This window comes from Magnolia sinica, chromosome 9 (genome assembly GCF_029962835.1).
Source record: "Magnolia sinica isolate HGM2019 chromosome 9, MsV1, whole genome shotgun sequence".
In the NCBI taxonomy this organism is placed as follows: domain Eukaryota; kingdom Viridiplantae; phylum Streptophyta; class Magnoliopsida; order Magnoliales; family Magnoliaceae; genus Magnolia; species Magnolia sinica.
The window spans coordinates 74,781,112-74,798,862 of record NC_080581.1 but is presented as its reverse complement, the minus strand read 5'-3'; the positions used below and the strand labels follow the sequence as shown (position 1 = coordinate 74,798,862).

Here is a 17,751-nt window from a genome sequence, read left to right as displayed (position 1 = left end):
GCATTTGGTATGAAAGGGGTGGACGGTCCCCGTTTGTTCCTCAAAAGAAAGACATAGCATCTTCTCCGGGGAGTTTCTACAAACAGAGGGGATGCGTTCCTCGAAAGTCAGGGCCAGCACATTATCAGGGGAATTTCTATAAACAGGGGGCAGGCCTTCTTGTCCCACGTTACCATCTGGCACAAATATATGTTCCACCCAATTCTTTGTGCTCTCTACATTTGTATGGGGTTCCTTGCCCAAACTGGGAGGGGGCTGAATTCTGAAAGATTCCAATTCCATTGCAACGTTAAACAACTTCCCATCTACCATCAGATTTTATGACCAACTTTGGACGCCACCATGTCTCAAAAGGACTTTGACACAGGAAAATGCCTGAAAGATGCTAAACAAGCTGTTGTTATCAATCTGAAGTATATTTCTATATCTGCTACCCAGGGCACGAAAGACCTGTTCATCTCAGGCATGGGGAGGAATTCCAAAGAATCAGATCCAATGGTCGTCAAAAGTCGGGGTAGCATCTGGTGACTAGGGTAACACTTCCGAAAGGCCCATGGTTCTGTGTAAATCTTGATCTGAAGCAAAATCTTCCAGTTCACAGGTAGATTTGAAAATGAGGAGGAAGGAACCCTTGGAGATGCGAGAGATGTCCACCGCCAAGGCTCTGAACCTGGATGTTCTAATCCCGTCTCATAGCCAGAGAATGGATATAGAAGGATGATACGCTCTGCCGATCAAACCCTTGCGCAGTTCTTCCAGCTTCCTACTAACCAGGAGAGGGTCGGCCTGAATATACATGGCATTCGCGGGGGGAGATGGAATCAATGGATTAGGAGGAGTTGATCGACTGTCTTGCGGGGTAGGGTTAGATCGCGCCCCATGTTTCACAGAAGGGGAGGAGGGTCTTCTGTTTTCCTTTGGACTGGAAGCAGCCTTAGGCTTTTGCCGATTTGAGTGAGCTGCCTAAATTGTCACAACCCTGCCATCTATTCTTCTACCATGAAGAACGCCGATGGCTGCCCTAGCGTCATCCTCATATTGGAATCGCACAAACACGAATCCGCGGGATCTGGCTGTCCCCGGAAATGTAGAGATAAAGGCGTCAACAACCCTACCATATTTTTGAAATATCTGGAATAAATCTATAGTGGAGCACGAGAACGGAAGGTTCCCGACGAAGAGATTGTGTGTACCGCTTGACGCCACGGTCGGGCGAGATTTGTTCTCAGGATATTGCGTTCTTCGGGTCGGCGAGCGGCCTATCCTCTGTCTGCAAATACTAGCATACCGGTGCCGTAGATCTCCCCTTGACGGAGCCCGACTTCTTCTCCGCCTGTCCCCTTCTCGGTGGGACCAAACCCTAGGCATTTTTTAATTGGAAGTTAGCGTTGTTGATAGGTCATGATGGGCCATTCAGCTAGGAAGATTTCAATCTCAAATTGAAACCCACCTATTTAGGTAATAAGTGGGCTGGGCTTGTCCCAGGCTCATTCCGGGTAGGAAAAAAAAATCGCAAAACCTAGGCTCGAACCCAATCCATTTGTCACTTTGGCCTTAAGGGCGTGTTTGGATTCGCGTATAGTATTGTATTGCGATGTAATACTGTACAACGCCTATACTCTGGACATTGTATACTGTATTCATGAGTATTATCATTGATCAGTAGAATGTTTGGTATGGAGTGACCTTGGAAATGTAATCAGCGGATATACCGAATTCAATGTTTGTTCAAGGAACGGACTCCCTAGTGCGAAAAGTCCATAACACAGACCACATGTTTGGTATGGAGTGACCTTGGAAATGTAATCTATCCCAGGCTCAACCACAGGCCCATATTAATGGCCAAGCCCAATAAAAAAAACTTGGGAGTGGATTGCTTTGTGGCGTGCTCCACTTGAGATTTTGATCCGCCTCATATTTTTGGCCCATTCCCTAAAATTATCTCGCAAAATGGATGGATAGTGTGGGTATAACACATACATCATGGTGGGCCCATAGAACCCAGGGACATCAACACACCACGGCACACCAAGCAATCTGCTTCCCCTCGGACCTTGCTTTGTTTGTACCGTTTTAAGGCCCGTTTGGATACCACAAAATAAATTACTTTTTCTACTTACAGCAGTAGATAAGTAACTCATTTCATATAAGTTTGGTTTATGATTAGTTATAAGATTTTTTTTTTTTTTTAAAAAAAAACTTAAAAGTACTTAATCACTACACTTAATTTTTTTAGCTTTCTACTTTTCATAAGTTGATGAAGAGAGGCATAGGAGAGATTAAAGAGAGAGAGGAGAAGCTGATAAGTAGGTTGTTTACCAAACATACTTATCTTCTTAATGAGTAAAAACTAAGATAAGTTTCTTGTGATATAAGTAACTTATCTTAAGCAACTTACAATCCAAACGTGCCCTTAGTAACTATGACTGGGGATGGGGCAAGCTGGTCCATCAGGCGTGTTGGCACAGCTCACCATGGTCGGTCTGGATTATTATTTTGGGCTTGTGGGCTGTGTGAGTGGGTCTTGTGACGGACCTTCTGCTAAACTTGGGCCTAGTTAATATCCTTTCATGGCCCAAGTTTATGTATAATGATGATGAATGGGCTTGATATGGGTCCACACCAATATAATAAACACCCTTCAAAGGTGACCATGTGTAGAGGTGTGGATGCTTTGATGTGAAAATCATGAGGTGGGCCAGAACATGAGTGGATGGAATGAAAATCATCCACGGCCCATGTTCAATGGTTCATGCATGGATCGACCGATGAGTGGACCAGACTAGACTTTGGGGTGGTAATATCACATAGAGCACCACTTGGGACAACTACATTGCCGCATCTCACACAGGTGGGGCGTGTTGGTGCATTGCATGATGATCTGAGTCGAATCGATTCGAACCGAGTCAAGTTCAAGTCAAGTTCCGAGCCATGTCAAGTCAAGCTCCGACTCGGCTCGAAATTTTTTTGAGCTAAAAAAATCAGCTCAACTTTGGTTGAACCCAATTTCGAGACAAGTCAAGTCAAGCTTTTTTTAGTCGAGTCGAGCAAGTTAATTAACTGAGTTCCCGTACAGCTCTAGTCCTATATTATGCATGATGGGTCACACTTAATGGGTCAGAAAAGTGGATGGGTGGGGTTGTGATTGGGCCCGTTTTCTTTGGCACATCATGTGATATAGGATGGCCAGATCTAGATATTATATCCTATTAGGCCCCATGTAGATGCTTATCTAGTTGGCTAGTCAGGGGCTGTACTCTGGTAATTATATTATGGATTGGGCTTTCATAGTTTCACAAGACAGGAACTAGCCCAACCCAGCCCATTCACACCCCAACTGTAACTACACCGGTCTACTATAGATCAAGACACGGTATATTGACCTTTTCAAACCAACCAATCCGTCTTAAGGGTGGCAATGGGCTGGAATTGGGCTAGGCTAGGGCCTAGCCTGGCCACCACTATTCTCAAATAAGCCCAATTTAAGGCACAGGTAGGGCACATCGTGTATATACATTACCCAAACGCTCTAAAATCAGTATTGCCTACCTGAGTTTTGAAGTGATTTTCTTTTTTTAAAATGCTGCATTATCCTGGTGGGGCATATCTTCTAAATGGAATGGATGGTATGTACAAAAAATAACCTCTTTTAAGACTCTCTTCACTTCATATGGATGTTCCACTACAATCACAATATAGAGGAACAAATATTACTACTGTAGCAATACATTAATACCATTTGAAAACAATCCCATGCTAACACAGTCCAAGGAAATGGAACTTATTCAACAATCAACCAAAATCAAAGGTGAAGGCCTCACAATCAACCAAAGCTATACGTATGCATTTGGATTTTCAAGGAGATATCCTTCTACTGCTTTGAACATTCCCGCCATGTTTCCCATCATCTCCTTGGTTTCTTCTTCTTTCGGCAGGTTACCTTCAACCGTCTCAAACTCCCCATGAAACTTGCATACGCTTCCGCCATCAATGCCGTCTTTGAACTCGAGAATAAATGTGGTCGATTTCACTTTCTTCCCGAGTAGGCCACCTTCAATCACTGAGTACTTGAATAAACGGTTATTGTCGTCGATCTCATCTATGCGGTCCTTCCAGTAGCTGAAGTCCTTGATGGCTGCATATTAAGAAAATAAATACATTTTTTTATTGAAGTATAATGCTGTTATTGAACTTGCTTAAAGCCATATGAAGTACTAAAAAAATAATAATTTTAGTTACCATCAGTGAAGTTGGACTGTCTGATCGTGCCGACCCCACCGTCGCCTTCGAGAATGACGATGCTTGATATGATTTCAGGCATGAGCTTGGGCATGAGGTTGTGGGAGTCCTTCACCATCGCCTTCCAGAGTCTCGATGGTGAGATTGGTGACAAGATTTCGTGACCCACTGTACCGGCAACCATGATTTCAATACTAATATTAATGAGTAGATATGTTTATGGTTGTGGTTTTTTAGCAAGTAGGTGGGCTCGAGCTTGTGAAAAGATGAGAAAATGCATGAAGATTTATAGATACTGATGGTAGAATGGGAGGTGGGAGAAGTGAGTTCTCTTTCATAGGATTTAGCTCCATTGAGTACATTGAAAATTCTAATATATTCCAATATTAGGCGTTGTATGTAGGCTGAGACAAATGATAATAAAAAATGAGGAGATCCCTTGCTTTGTGTTGTAGTGAGGTGGGCTACAATATTGGAAACAGGTGGATGGGTTGGTCCACCTTACTGGTGGATCAAATGGATTCTTGGCCCAAGGTATCAAAATAGGGAAGCCTGATATACCTGCGCCCAGGGCTGTGTGGGGTCCACAGAAATGTACGTGACAAATCCAGTCTGTTCATCTGTTTTGAAAGACCACAATAGGACAGAATTCTAAAAATCATGCAGATCCAATATTTAAGTGGGCTACACCAACGAAACAGTGTGAGCGGAAACGTCCACCGTTGAAACCTTCCTGGAGCTGACCATGATGTTTATACCCTATTACCACTCAGATAAACTGTAGGCACAAATATCGTCCTGATACAAAACTTCTGTCACCGACAAGCGTTCAATCCCCACCGATTCGTGTGGTATGGCCCACATGAGTTTTTTATCTGCCTGATTTTTAGAATCCGTGGTCTTGCCAAAAAGATGATGTGGCCCCACAGCCCTGGGCCTGCGCCCGGTGTCACAAGCAATCCATTTTCTCAAAATAGTGGTGCCATTCTGATGGATGGACTGGATGAATGTGATATTTGGCACTTTGGCCTACTACAAGGTGGCCCACCTGGAGGTCAGGGCTACATAAATATCACGGTGGGGCCCACCCAAGTAGCCGATCCATTTTCTGGTACGCCCACCCAATCACCACGTGAGGCCACATGCACTATTCCAGCGAATTTTAGAATAAAGAACAAGAAAAAAAAAAAAAAGTAGACGCGGGTTTGATCATTTCATCCCTTGAAAAGGGATGCTTACCAAAAGAATTCAGTCACTTTCTGATTAAATCCAAATTGCTGAGTAATTCTGCGGCAAAGAATTCTTAATATTAAGGAGGGGTAGCCAAACCGAGTCTATCTATCAAACCTATATAAATCTATATTAATATCCCAAGTACGTACGCCTCCACCACTTGTCAAAGGAAATCTCTCTCTCTCTCTCTCTCTCTCTCTCTCTCTCTCTCTCTCTCTCTTACAAGTTAGGATTTGGGTTTTCTTGCAATCTTCTGCTGGGGTTTTCTATTAAGGTTTGAATGGAGAGGAATAGCTCGTATGGAACGTCGTGGGCTGATCAATGGGACTACAGCGATTCAGTCGACCCAGTTGCAGACAGGAATAAAGAAAGTGCGAAGAGCAGAAATGGAAGGAAGGTTGGAGATGGGTTGGAGAAGACAAAGGTGGTTGCTGCCTCTGGCATTAAGAAGGTTAAGGAAGGAACATTTTTTAGCCTCGACTGGATCAAAGACAAGTATAAGAAGAGGACCCACAAGCCCTAGTTCCACATCCATTTTATCTTTTTTCTTTCTCTTCCTTTTTGTTTTTTACCCATCTGTACTAGAATTTCTTTCTTTGTTTTATTACTGTGAATGGGAGAGATTTACATATGTTCTCTAATTGAAATTATTTTCCTATTTGGTTATCAGGAGTAGATCTAAATTTGCCTGCCTTTGTTGCCTCTTTAAAAATCAAAGATTTTGGTTTGTGTGTGTTTGGTTGCATAAGTTAGACTGATTATGAAATAATATTTAGAACTTAAATAAGAATATACTCAGGGGCTGTTTGGGGTGAGGGATTTCGTTCCAGGATTTGTGAAATTTTTGGATTTCAAATATCTCTCTCTCTCTCTCTCTCTCTCTTTGAAGATTTGTCAAATTAATGAATTTTCCAATATGAACCTTCAAAAATCTTTGATTTAGGGCAAATCCAAATATCTAGAAAAACTAAAAACCTTGCATATCCACAAAATGAAGAATTTGAAGCTTCTTTGTTTTTTTTTTGACGCTTCATTTCAAAACGATGGTCTTTGTGATTTGTCAATTCAAATTCAATGCAAATCTATGAATTTGAAAAGTTCATGATAAAATCCATAGTTTCATTTCCTTAATCTCAAGAGGGCCTTAATATTACTGTCGAATGAGCCCATAAAAGTGTTACATGTGATTAAAAAAATAGGCTCTACCTAAAAGATGGTTGGACGCAGAAATCAGGTGCATTCTTCTTCAAGTGGGCCACCTCATAGAAAACAATGGACATCAGGTGCATTTACTCAGTATACATGTGGGCCCACTTGATGAATCGATTGGTCCGATAGGCAGGTCCACCTTTTCAATGACAATGTCATAGGTCATGGTTGCTCATAAGGTGGACCAATGTGTATATATGGTGGCTTAAAATTGTTGGTTTTGGACTAGCGGCAACCCCTAGTAGGGCCCACCAACCCCAACACATGGCGGAATGGGAGGAGAGGGTAGAAGCGGTGGCCTCTTGATGTAGAGCGGGTCCCGGTTGACAACAGAAGTAATCCGAACTATCAAAACTTAAAACGGACGTAGGTCAAAATGAGCTATCTACCATATATGATTTTGGGGCAGGACGAACCTTGCTACACTGGGTTGTCCGCATCAAATTTGCGAATACCATCTGATTGACGGTCCAATTTCGGTTTTGGGCTTTAGGAGTTGCGCACAACATGAGAAGTGCTTAAAATAATTAGGAGGACATCATGGTTTGGCCAAATAGATTAATATGGAGTGTCCTGAGATCGGGGAGGTGAATTGACTTGTTTTTTCATATGTGGTTTGATTTGAGCAGGAGGCTAAGTTCCATATTTCAGCTCTCAAACTTGGTCATGTAATTGTGTCATTCAATCAATCCATCATCAATAATAATAATAATAATAATCTAGAACATAACTTGACACACTATGTATGCATCCATCAGTTGTATCAGAGTGACGACCAACACGATCCTGATGAGAAAATGATGAAATAAGGTGTCGACCTCTTCATCGTCCTACAAAAAAGTTTATACTGCATGGTGATATTTGGCAGATGCAATATTTTCATTTTTCGTGACATATGAATGTCTCTGCAGGACATGCGTTTATAACGGAATTACATTAGCATATTGCAAAGCTGTTGAAATTTGTTATGTGGCATACTTATTGCAAGCGTCAACTTTAATTATTTTTGCTACATCTCATTTGGAAAGTAAATTTTTTGAGTTAGACAAGTAATGATTAATTGCCCTTATGTCAATTGATTAATGTGATGCTAATTTAATTTGAACTTTTTAGACTTTATAATGATTGTGTATGAATATTATTAAAATTATATTTGATGCATTTCCTAATCGAGAGATATAAAACTAGGGGTGTACACGAACCGAGCTAGTCGAGCTCGGCTAACTCACTCGACTCGACTCGAAAAAGCTCGATTCGACTCGGTTCGATGCTGAGTTCAAGCCGAGTTGAGTTGATTTTTTGAGCTCGAAAATGAGTTCGAGCCGAGTTCGAGCAGGCCCTAGCTCGACTCAACTCGGATCGAATCCAGTTCGGTGACTCGATTACTTTGCCATTGATGTTGATAAAATGACTCAACGAAATGTGGCTGGTGGCAAGGAAGGTATGTACATGAAACAAATACCCTTTTTCTCTTGTTTTTCTTGATTTTTATGTTGCTTAGAAAGCATTTGATAAAACACCTATAAAATCATTGCCTTTGTCTGTAAAACAGTGGGATTTTGAAGTTGTAGTTCATGTGTTTGTGGAAATGCTTTAATGGTGAACTCGACTCGAACTCGGCCCAAGTTGCTAACCGAATTGAGCCGAGCTGGGTAGTCAAGCTTGAGGACCGAGCGAGCTGAGTTCGAGCTGAGGTCAGCTCAACTCGATGTACACCCCTATATAAAACCCTCTCTCATCTAATTTAATGACAAAAAATAGCATTCAAATTAGTGTGGGTGATCTCTTAAAAGGAAAATAATACAAAAAATGATGAGAATAAATTTTATAATTAGAGCATTCCACACTAACTCTCGACCAGCCAGATTCATCCAACGTAACCCTTCGGATTTTTATAAAACTAGGGTTCCAAAAATCCTCTAAAAAAAATTTGGAAATAATTTTTTAATTAGATTATAAGCATGTAAAACTCTTATAACTTGCACGTACTAAAAATTGGAGCTTCAAACACAATAAACCTTGAATAACGTCCCATTACGATAATCCAACTGTACATTACTAGTCTCGGTACCCAGATAACAAAATCCACCGTCCATCAAAACCGCAACTCACAGTAGGATGATTCAGGGCTTGATTACACTGATTGGACCGTCAGATATCCAAACTTACCCCCCAAAACTACGTAAACTAGCCTAGAAACACCTAGACATTGGAGGGAACTATCTAGATCAATTTGGAGGGAATCTGACCGTTAAAAACATTAAATCTACAATAAATGAATAAAGATATGTGATGTGCGGCCCACCTAGAAGTACGATCAACACCAGAAAAATCCCCTGGTACCGTACACGTCTGGGTCATGCAGTGGTCGGACCAGATTGTTCATTTGGTCCCTAGTGTACCCCACAAAAAAAGAAAAATAAATAAAATAACTTAAAGTTCAACCTGGTCAGCGAGTGCTGGGTCAAACGCAATAAAACTCCCGCCATTCCCGCGCCCGGGAGTTTGAAACGGACGACTGTCCGTATGTTCGTCGGGTTATGGCCCACCATTGATCATTTTACAGATGATCTGAACTGTTCATCATGATCGTAACAGAGATACGACCACAATATCGTCAATATCACACGTTTTAACGCACATTCGTGCGCACGAGTTTGATCGCAAACCACTGTTTGCTCGTGAAAGAAGATTCCGAAAACGGAAGTAGTTCGCTCCGTTTCGAGTCGATCTGCGAGAGAATTTCACCCTGATCCTCAACCGTTGGATGCTTAGATCCTATCCATCCATCTCCAGTCACGCAGATCATCCCAACAACCGAAACCGGAAGCTGTGAATCGTTTCCTTCTCGCCAATAATCGCCGAATCATTTCAGATCAAGATTGATCTGAACCGTTCGTATGCCTTCCAACTCATCAGAAACATTAAAAACGAATCTAAGAAAGCGTAAACAGCTGGAAATCCTAACGAACCATGCCCCTTCACGTGTTCGATCAAAATGGAATGGACGGTGTATATACAAAACATGATGGGTCCCAGAGAAAATCTGAAAGGTTTTTAATAATGGGCATTCCCATCCCAATTATTCTATTGTGTGCCCACCTGAATTTTGAATCGATCCAGATTTTGGGACCCAAGTAGAAATGAGGGCTATGATAGATGGATTGAATTTGATGCACACATCATGGTGAGTTGTAGTAGATCCGGCCTCAAATCACTGATAAAGAAAACAACAAAGTGACAATCTCTTTTTAAGACTCTTTTCACTTTCCGTGGATGTACCACTAAAATCACAATATAGAGGATCAAAGATTATTTGCTAGACATTAACTACTACTTTAAACAAACTCAAGAGATTATTCCTATTCCCATGAAAATACAGTTCAAGGAAACGGAACTTATTCAACAATCAAGCAAAATGAAAGGTGAAAGACATACAATCAACCAAAACTAAATGTATGCATTTGGATTTTCAAGGAGATATCCTTCTACTGCCTTGAACATTCCCTCCATGTTTCCCATCATCTCCTTTGTTTCATCTTCTTTTGGCAGGTTACCTTCTACAGTCTCAAACTCTCCATGAAACTTGCATACACTTCCACCATTGATGCCATCTTTGAACTCCAGTGTAAACGTAGTTGATTTCACTTTCTTCCCAAGTAGGCCACCTTCAATCACTGAGTACTTGAACAAACGGTTATTGTCATCGATCTCATGTATGCGGTCCTTCCAGTAGCTGAAGTCCTTGATGGCTGCACATTAACAAAACAAACACATTTTTTTTTTATTGAAGTATAATGCTGTTATCAAACTTATTTAAAGGCATATTAAGTGTTAGTATATATATATATATGTTAGTTACCATCAGTGAAGTTGGACTGTCTGATTGTGCCGACCCCACCATCACCTTCGAGAACGACAATGCTTGATATGATTGTAGGCATGAGCTTGGGCATGAGGTTGTGGGAATCCTTCACCATTGCCTTCCAGAGTCTCGATGGTGAGACTGGAGACAAGATTTCATGACCCACAGTACCAGCTACCATGATTTCAATACTATCAATGAGTATAAAAGTCTATGACTGGTTTTTGAGTAGGTAGGTGGACTTGAGCTTGCGAAAAGATGAGAAGATGCATGTATATTTATAGATGGTGATGGTCGAAAGGGAGGTGGGAGAAGCGAGTTCTCTTTCATAGGATTTAGCTCCATTGAATACAGTGAAAATTCTCATATATTCCAATCTTAGGCAATGCACGCAGGATGAGACAAATGATAATAAAAAATGCGGGGATCCCTTGCTTTGTACTGTAGCTGAGGCAATATTGAGCTTTGATAAGCGCATACATGCGACATAAAGCTTGTGTACATGCCACACACGTGAGCATGGCACATACTTGTTAGATCTAGTCCATCCATCGGTTTGCTGAGATCTTACATTGTTTCCCAAAAATAAAATCTGGTCTCACCAGGGCTACTATATATTGTAAACAATACTGTAAACAGGTGTATAGGTGGACAAACACTTACACATGTATATTTGCAAGCTATGGTCCATCTGACGGGTGGATCAAGCGGATTCTTAAGCCCAGGCATCAAAATAGAGTGCCATTCTGATGGATGTACTAGTCCTAGACTTAGTGCCCTACTGACACATGTGGCACATGTTCATAGGATGTTTGACATGCCACAAATGCATTCTTCGCACAATTGAACCAAAAGAAGTATAAATGAAAGTGAAAGTAATCCGTTAGATCTCTTCCAGTCCTACATAGAGCATAATATATTTGGGCCCAAGCACATTCAGATTGAAGAAATTCATTCAAGATAAGTAAAAATTGGCGTTCGAATAGTGGGTCGTAAATCATTCGTAACTTCTAATCTAGACATTGTCACAAATTGCACAACTATCGATGTTTATGTAACGATGGTTTTGGGGTCAATCGGCCTGCATGGAAGGTCACACACCCCCTTTTTACAGAAAACACACTCTTCCGGTTCAAAATTATAATTTTAGAAAATTTGATTATTTTTAGTAATTTGTATTTTTGTCGTATCTCCTTGATTTTTAGAGTTTTAGGATTTTTCATCTTTTTTAAAAATCACTTGTAATGATGTTAAGAATGTTGTAGTAAGCTTTATCTAGGCATTTTTATTTTTGGCAACTTAAGCTTTAGAAAAGTTTGGCTTTGGAGTAATTTTTAAACTAATGGTATAATCGATAAATTATAAAAACATTATTCAATTAAATACTTGAATTTTCTTTCTTATTTTATAATGGACTCAAAAAATCTCCTTATGGATTCAATGTTTAATCACTTGTAGAAGAAGGTGATCTTTCTCTTATTGTGTCACACTCTTCTTTGTCATTATTAGCTTTATTTCACACGCCTAGTGAGATTGGCAAAGGTCTCAAATGTTAAATCTTTTTAGAGAAGTTTACAAAAAACTACATAATAACATGGAATTTACATTCCAATAACATTTTTTTTAACGCTCGGTTGGGTGCGCATGTGAGAAAATGGGTCCGCTGCTTGAGTCAACCACTGTGATGTTTGTGTAAAATCTACGCTGAGCACCGACTGCATTACCTCATATTATGTGAAGGGCCCAAAAATCACCCTAATCTATTATCCAAGTGGACTACTTATTTGGAAACATTGTAGCGGGCAACCATGACCTTCCAAGTTGTTTCCCTTGGTACGCATCCACCTGAATCATCGATGGTTCTGATTTTTAGGGCCCATGCCTAAATTTTGTGTGGAATCTAATGGTTTTAGTGGATTTCATATAATCATCTTATTGGAAGTTGTAAAAATCAAAGGTGGACTTTTCTCTAGAAACTGCTTTCTTTAGTGTGGCCCACTTGATGCAAAAGTCAGCATGATTCTTTTCTCTAGAAACACTAAGAGCTTATTTTTAACTATCCGAGTCTAGCACCCAAGTATATAACTTATATGCTCACAAATCATAATTCACATTTTATTACGTAATATCAATTTATTAACTAAAATAAATATAAAGTTTTAAATCATATTGTTCAATCCTTCCTTTATTAAATTCTAAAAAGAGTAATAAATATATAATTTAAAATCTTAAAATCAGAAAAATTATCCTTGAAACCTTATAATTTTTTGCAAAGTGCATAATATATAGTGTGAGGAGACAGTCACACCTTGAAAATGGTGCCCAAGCCCATAGCTCTGCTCCTGAGATGTGATTTGGGGTTTTGTTTTTTTTCAAACGACTGATTTGTTAGTGTCTCACCGAAGTAACACACACAGTTCTTTTTAAAATAAGAGCTACTTTAAAAAGCTCTTTTTATTTTAGCTCTTGTTTTAAATAAGCTCATTTGGTAAAATCATATTTTCAAAAAAAAAAACTTATATGAAGTAAAAATGTTTGCTAAATTTTCAGATAAGAACTTTTTCTTTATTTTTTTAAATATTACAACAACTCTGTTATAAGAGTAATCCATACGATTGTTTTGGTGGATCTCAATATAGATTGGCCATGTTCCAATAGGCAAAAGAATGAATAGGTGCAACCTTCATGTTTTAAGACATTTAGGCTGTTTATTATGTCGAAGGTTGGATGTCGAAGCTCTATTTAATGGAGCCCACCTTTGATGTTTATCGTCTGCCAGTTGAACCAAACCTTTAAAGTGGTTGTCCATCATGCAAGGCTTGTCTTGAACGTAGACCATTCATCGTTAGAGGCTGACCTTTGATGTAGACAATCCATTATGTGGGGACCACCTTGATGTTGGTAATCTATAATGTGGGGCCCACAATCAATGTTAATTGTCCTTTGTGTGGGGCCTCCCTCAATGTTCATTAGACACCACATGGAATCCACATCTGATGTGTCCATCTCGTGAGCCCCTCCCTTCGTAGTGGGTTGTCTATCATGTGGGGCTCACTTTTAATGTCCACCTTCCATCAGGTAGAGCAAACCTTCTATGTGGATCATCCATCATGTTGGGCCACTTTAGATATGGGCCGTCTATCATGCGGGACCTTGGATGAGGATCGTCCAATAGGTGGGGTCCACTTAATGTGGACTATCTATCATGAGGGGCACACTTTGATGTGTGTCATCCATCATGTATGGCACACTTTGTCCATTCTGTGGGCCACCTTGATGTGGACCATTCATTATGTGGGGACCCCTTCAATGCATATTGTTCATCACATGGGCCCACCATTGATGTCAACTGGCCATCACGTTGGCCACCTTTGATGTCCTTTTATCATTTGGTCCCACCTTCAATGTCCACCATCCATTTCGTGGTTCCCACCTTTGATGTAGGTCGTCCATCATGTGCGGCCACACTTTGATGTGGGGCATCCTTTATGTGAGGCCCACCTTTGATGTGGACCATTCATCATGTGGAGCCCCACCTTCAATATGGGTTGCTCATTGAGTGGGTTCACCTTAGAGAGCTTGTAAAGAGAAGGGAGGAGGGTAAGATGGTAATTAGTAATTACTTTAAAAAATAAGGACAAACTTATTCAAATATTAACAAAAAAATGTCTACCCGATTAAACCAAATAAGCTCTAAAGAAAAGTGACATTCTCATCACTTTTTTTTTTTTTTTTTTAAAATTTTTAATTTTAATTTTTAAATAAGCAAATAAACTCTTCTCAGCGTAAATGCCAAACGGCACCTTAGCTTGGTAAGCACGGTTGTAAAAGTAACTTATGTGATAAAAGTTACTTCATCCCTTCAAGTTTTTAACTTTTTACTTTTCAACTTCAAACTTCCATCTCTCTCCATGTAATAAATGGTACATATCAAAAAAAGAAAAAAAAGAAAAAGAAAAAGAAGAAGAAGAAGTGCCACATGATGGCAGTCCACATCAAAGTTGGGGCCCACATGATGGACGGTCCACATCAGAGGTGGGCTTCACATTATGGATGACCCACATCAAGGTGAGACCCCGTAATGTATTGTCCACGTCAGTAGACCCCTAATGATGAATGACCCATATCAAAAGCAGGACCCGCATGATGGACGATCTACATTAAAGGTGGGAACTACAAATTATAGATGATCCATATCAAAGGTGGGCTCCACATGAGAGGCAACGGATACTAAAGGTGGCCCCACATATGGACAATAACATTGAAGGTAGGCCCCACATGATGGATGACCCACATCAAGGTGGGCCTCACATAATGGAAGGTCCACATCAAAGGTGTCGATGATGAATGACCAACATCCAAGGTTAGCCCAGCATGATGGACGACCTACATCGAAGGTGGGTCCCACACAATGGACGGTCTGCATAAAAGGTAGGCCCTAGATAATGGACAATCTATTTTGATGGTAGGCCCCACATGATGGATAACCCACATCAAGGTAAGCATCAAATAATGGACGGTCTATATCAAAGGTGTTGATGATGAATCACCCACATCCAAGGTGGGCCAGCATGATCGATGACCTACATCAAAGGTGGTGTCCACATGATGGATGATCCACATCAAAGGTGAGCTCCACATAATTGGCTGTGGATATCAAAGGAGGGCCTCACGTAATGGACAATAACATTGATGGTGGGCCCCACATGATAGATGACCCATATCAAGGTGGGCCTCACATGAGGACCATTCGCAGCAAAGGTTAGCCTTAACGATGAATGACTAACATCTAAGGCAGGCCTGCTTTTTGGATGACCCACTTCGAAGTTGAGCCTTGCATGATAGATGGTCTACATTAAAGGTCGGCCTCCATGATGGACGGTTCAATCCAAGGTGGGCGCTGCATGATGGATATCCTACATCGAAGGTCAGCCTTGCAAGGTGGATGGTCCATATTGAATGTAGGCCCATGTAATGGATGGTTTATATTGAAGACGGGGCTAAGGTGGACCCAACATAATGAACTGTCTATGTCAAAGGTTGGGCCCACATGATAGATAGTAGATATTGAGGGTAGACCGTGCAAACTTGAGGATAAGTACTAATCATACTTTTTTACTTTTTTGCTGCATGGAAAATGAGAATAAGCTACTTGAGGCATAAGTAGCTGATGGAAAGTAACTTACGATCCAACACCCCTGGATGATTGAGTTTAGGTCTATGTACTTTGAACCATGAGCAAGCCATCTCAGCCACAACCCATCCATTATAAGTCCTTTAACATGAATTGTAAGAATCATGTAGGTAAAGCCGAAGGAGGCTAGGCCCACTTGAAAACTTTGTAGATTAAGCTTAAAATACAATGGGATGTTTGCATGACATCCAATTGTCCATCTTGTGAGACTCATGTTCTCAAGTAAGACCCATCCAATGCTCAGGTGAGCCACACCATGTAAATACATACCTAAAGGTTCTAAAATCAGTGTAGCCTACCTGAGTTTTGAAGTGACGTATTGTATTTTATTTTTTACACATCTCATTATCCTAGTGGGGCACATCTTCAAAATGAATTGGATGGTATATCCAAAACACGATGGCCCCACAGACAATCTGAAAGGTTTATAATAACTGGCATCCCCAACCCAATTATTCTATTGTGTGTCCACCTGAATTATGAATGGATCCAAATTTTGGGACCCAAGTGGAAAATGAAGGGCAACACTTGATGGATGGATTGAATTTCATGTACACATCATGGTGGGAGCCACACATTGTGTTGTAGGTTAAGCTCAACTTAAAAAGTTTAAGACTCTTTCACTTGATGTGATGTACCACTACAATCACAATATAGAGTAACAAAAACAATTATTTAGCAAGACATTAACTACTATTTGAAAACAAACTCTAAGGGCTTTCTATTCCCATGCAAACACAGTCCAAAGAAATGGAACTTATTCAACAATCAATCAAAATCAAAGGTGAAAGCCTCACAATCAACCAAAGCTATATGTATGCATTTGGATTTTCAATGAGATATCCTTCTACTGCCTTGAACATTCCCTCCATGTTTCCCATCATCTCCTTAGTTTCATCTTCTTTAGGCAGGTTACCTTCTACCGTCTCAAACTCTCCGTGAAACTTGCATACACTTCCGCCATTGATGCCATCTTTGAACTCCAGAGTAAATGTAGTTGATTTCACTTTCTTCCCAAGTAGGCCACCTTCGATCACTGAGTACTTGAACAAACGGTTACTGTCGTCGATCTCATCGATGCGGTCCTTCCAGTAGCTGAAGTCCTTGATGGCTGCATATTAAGAAAACAAACACATTTTTTTCTAAAAAAAATAAAAAATAAAATTGAAGTCTAATGCGCTGTTATCGAACTTGTTTAAAGCCATATGAAGTTCTAAAAAAAATTTACGTTAGTTACCATCGGTGAAGTTGGACTGTCTGATTGTGCCGACCCCACCATCACCTTCTAGAACAACAATGCTTGATATGATTTCAGGCATGAGCTTGGGCATGAGGTTGTGGGAATCCTTCACCATTGCCTTCCAGAGTCTCGATGGTGAGATTGGAGACAAGATTTCGTGACCCACTGTACCAGCGACCATGATTTCAATACTATATATTAATGAGTATAAACGTCTATGGCTGTGGTTTTTGAGTAGGTAGGTGGGCTTGAGCTTGCATGCAAAAGATGAGAAGATGCATGAAGATTTATAGATGCTGATGGTAGAAAGGGAGGTGGGGGAAGTGAGTTGTCTTTCATAGGATTTAGCTCCATTGAATACATTGAAAATTCCCTTATATTCCAATCTTAGGCGTTGTATGTAGGTTGAGACAAATGATAATGAAAAATGAGGAGATCCCTTGCTTTGTGTTGTAGTGAGGGAATATTGAGCTTTGATAAGCGCACACACGTGCCAGAAAGCTCGCGTACATGACACACGTGTGAGCATGGCACACACTTGTGAGATCTAATCCATCCATTAGTTTGTCTGAGCTTTTATATGATTTCCCAAAAATAAAATTTGGTCCGATCAGCAGGTGGGCTCTACAATATTGGAAAGACGCAGATGGATTGGTCCACCTGATTGGTGGATCAAATGGATTCTTGGGTTGGATCATTCTGATGGATGAATTGGATGAGGATGGTTGGATCATTTCATCCCCTGAATATAATATTTTTGGTGTGTGGCCC

General features: G+C 40.5%; 4 protein-coding genes and 1 long non-coding RNA gene across 5 annotated transcripts; 1 reads left to right on the top strand and 4 right to left on the bottom strand.

Annotated features, from left to right (window-relative positions):
* Positions 1–963: 963 nt before the first annotated feature.
* LOC131255140 (serine/arginine-rich splicing factor SC35-like) lies at positions 964–1,368 on the bottom strand. Its single transcript, XM_058255837.1, has one exon. The coding sequence runs from the start codon at positions 1,366–1,368 to the stop codon at positions 964–966; it is 405 nt and encodes a 134-aa protein (XP_058111820.1).
* A 2,387-nt stretch (positions 1,369–3,755) lies between these two features.
* Positions 3,756–4,496, bottom strand: LOC131256467 (pathogenesis-related protein STH-2-like). Its single transcript, XM_058257352.1, has 2 exons — positions 4,240–4,496; positions 3,756–4,135 (listed from the first exon to the last, which is right to left on the bottom strand). The coding sequence occupies exons 1-2, from the start codon at positions 4,421–4,423 to the stop codon at positions 3,834–3,836; spliced, it is 486 nt and encodes a 161-aa protein (XP_058113335.1). The 5' UTR covers positions 4,424–4,496; the 3' UTR covers positions 3,756–3,833.
* An 853-nt stretch (positions 4,497–5,349) lies between these two features.
* On the top strand, positions 5,350–6,147 carry LOC131256466 (uncharacterized). The gene is made up of 2 exons (XR_009176830.1): positions 5,350–5,613; positions 5,747–6,147. It is a non-coding gene; the product is annotated as an uncharacterized LOC131256466 (long non-coding RNA).
* A 3,881-nt stretch (positions 6,148–10,028) lies between these two features.
* Positions 10,029–10,727, bottom strand: LOC131256465 (pathogenesis-related protein STH-2-like). Its single transcript, XM_058257351.1, has 2 exons — positions 10,544–10,727; positions 10,029–10,433 (listed from the first exon to the last, which is right to left on the bottom strand). The coding sequence occupies exons 1-2, from the start codon at positions 10,725–10,727 to the stop codon at positions 10,132–10,134; spliced, it is 486 nt and encodes a 161-aa protein (XP_058113334.1). The 3' UTR covers positions 10,029–10,131.
* A 5,822-nt stretch (positions 10,728–16,549) lies between these two features.
* LOC131255139 (pathogenesis-related protein STH-2-like) lies at positions 16,550–17,161 on the bottom strand. Its single transcript, XM_058255836.1, has 2 exons — positions 16,978–17,161; positions 16,550–16,851 (listed from the first exon to the last, which is right to left on the bottom strand). Exons 1-2 carry the CDS (start codon positions 17,159–17,161, stop codon positions 16,550–16,552), a joined length of 486 nt encoding a protein of 161 aa, XP_058111819.1.
* Positions 17,162–17,751: the final 590 nt, after the last annotated feature.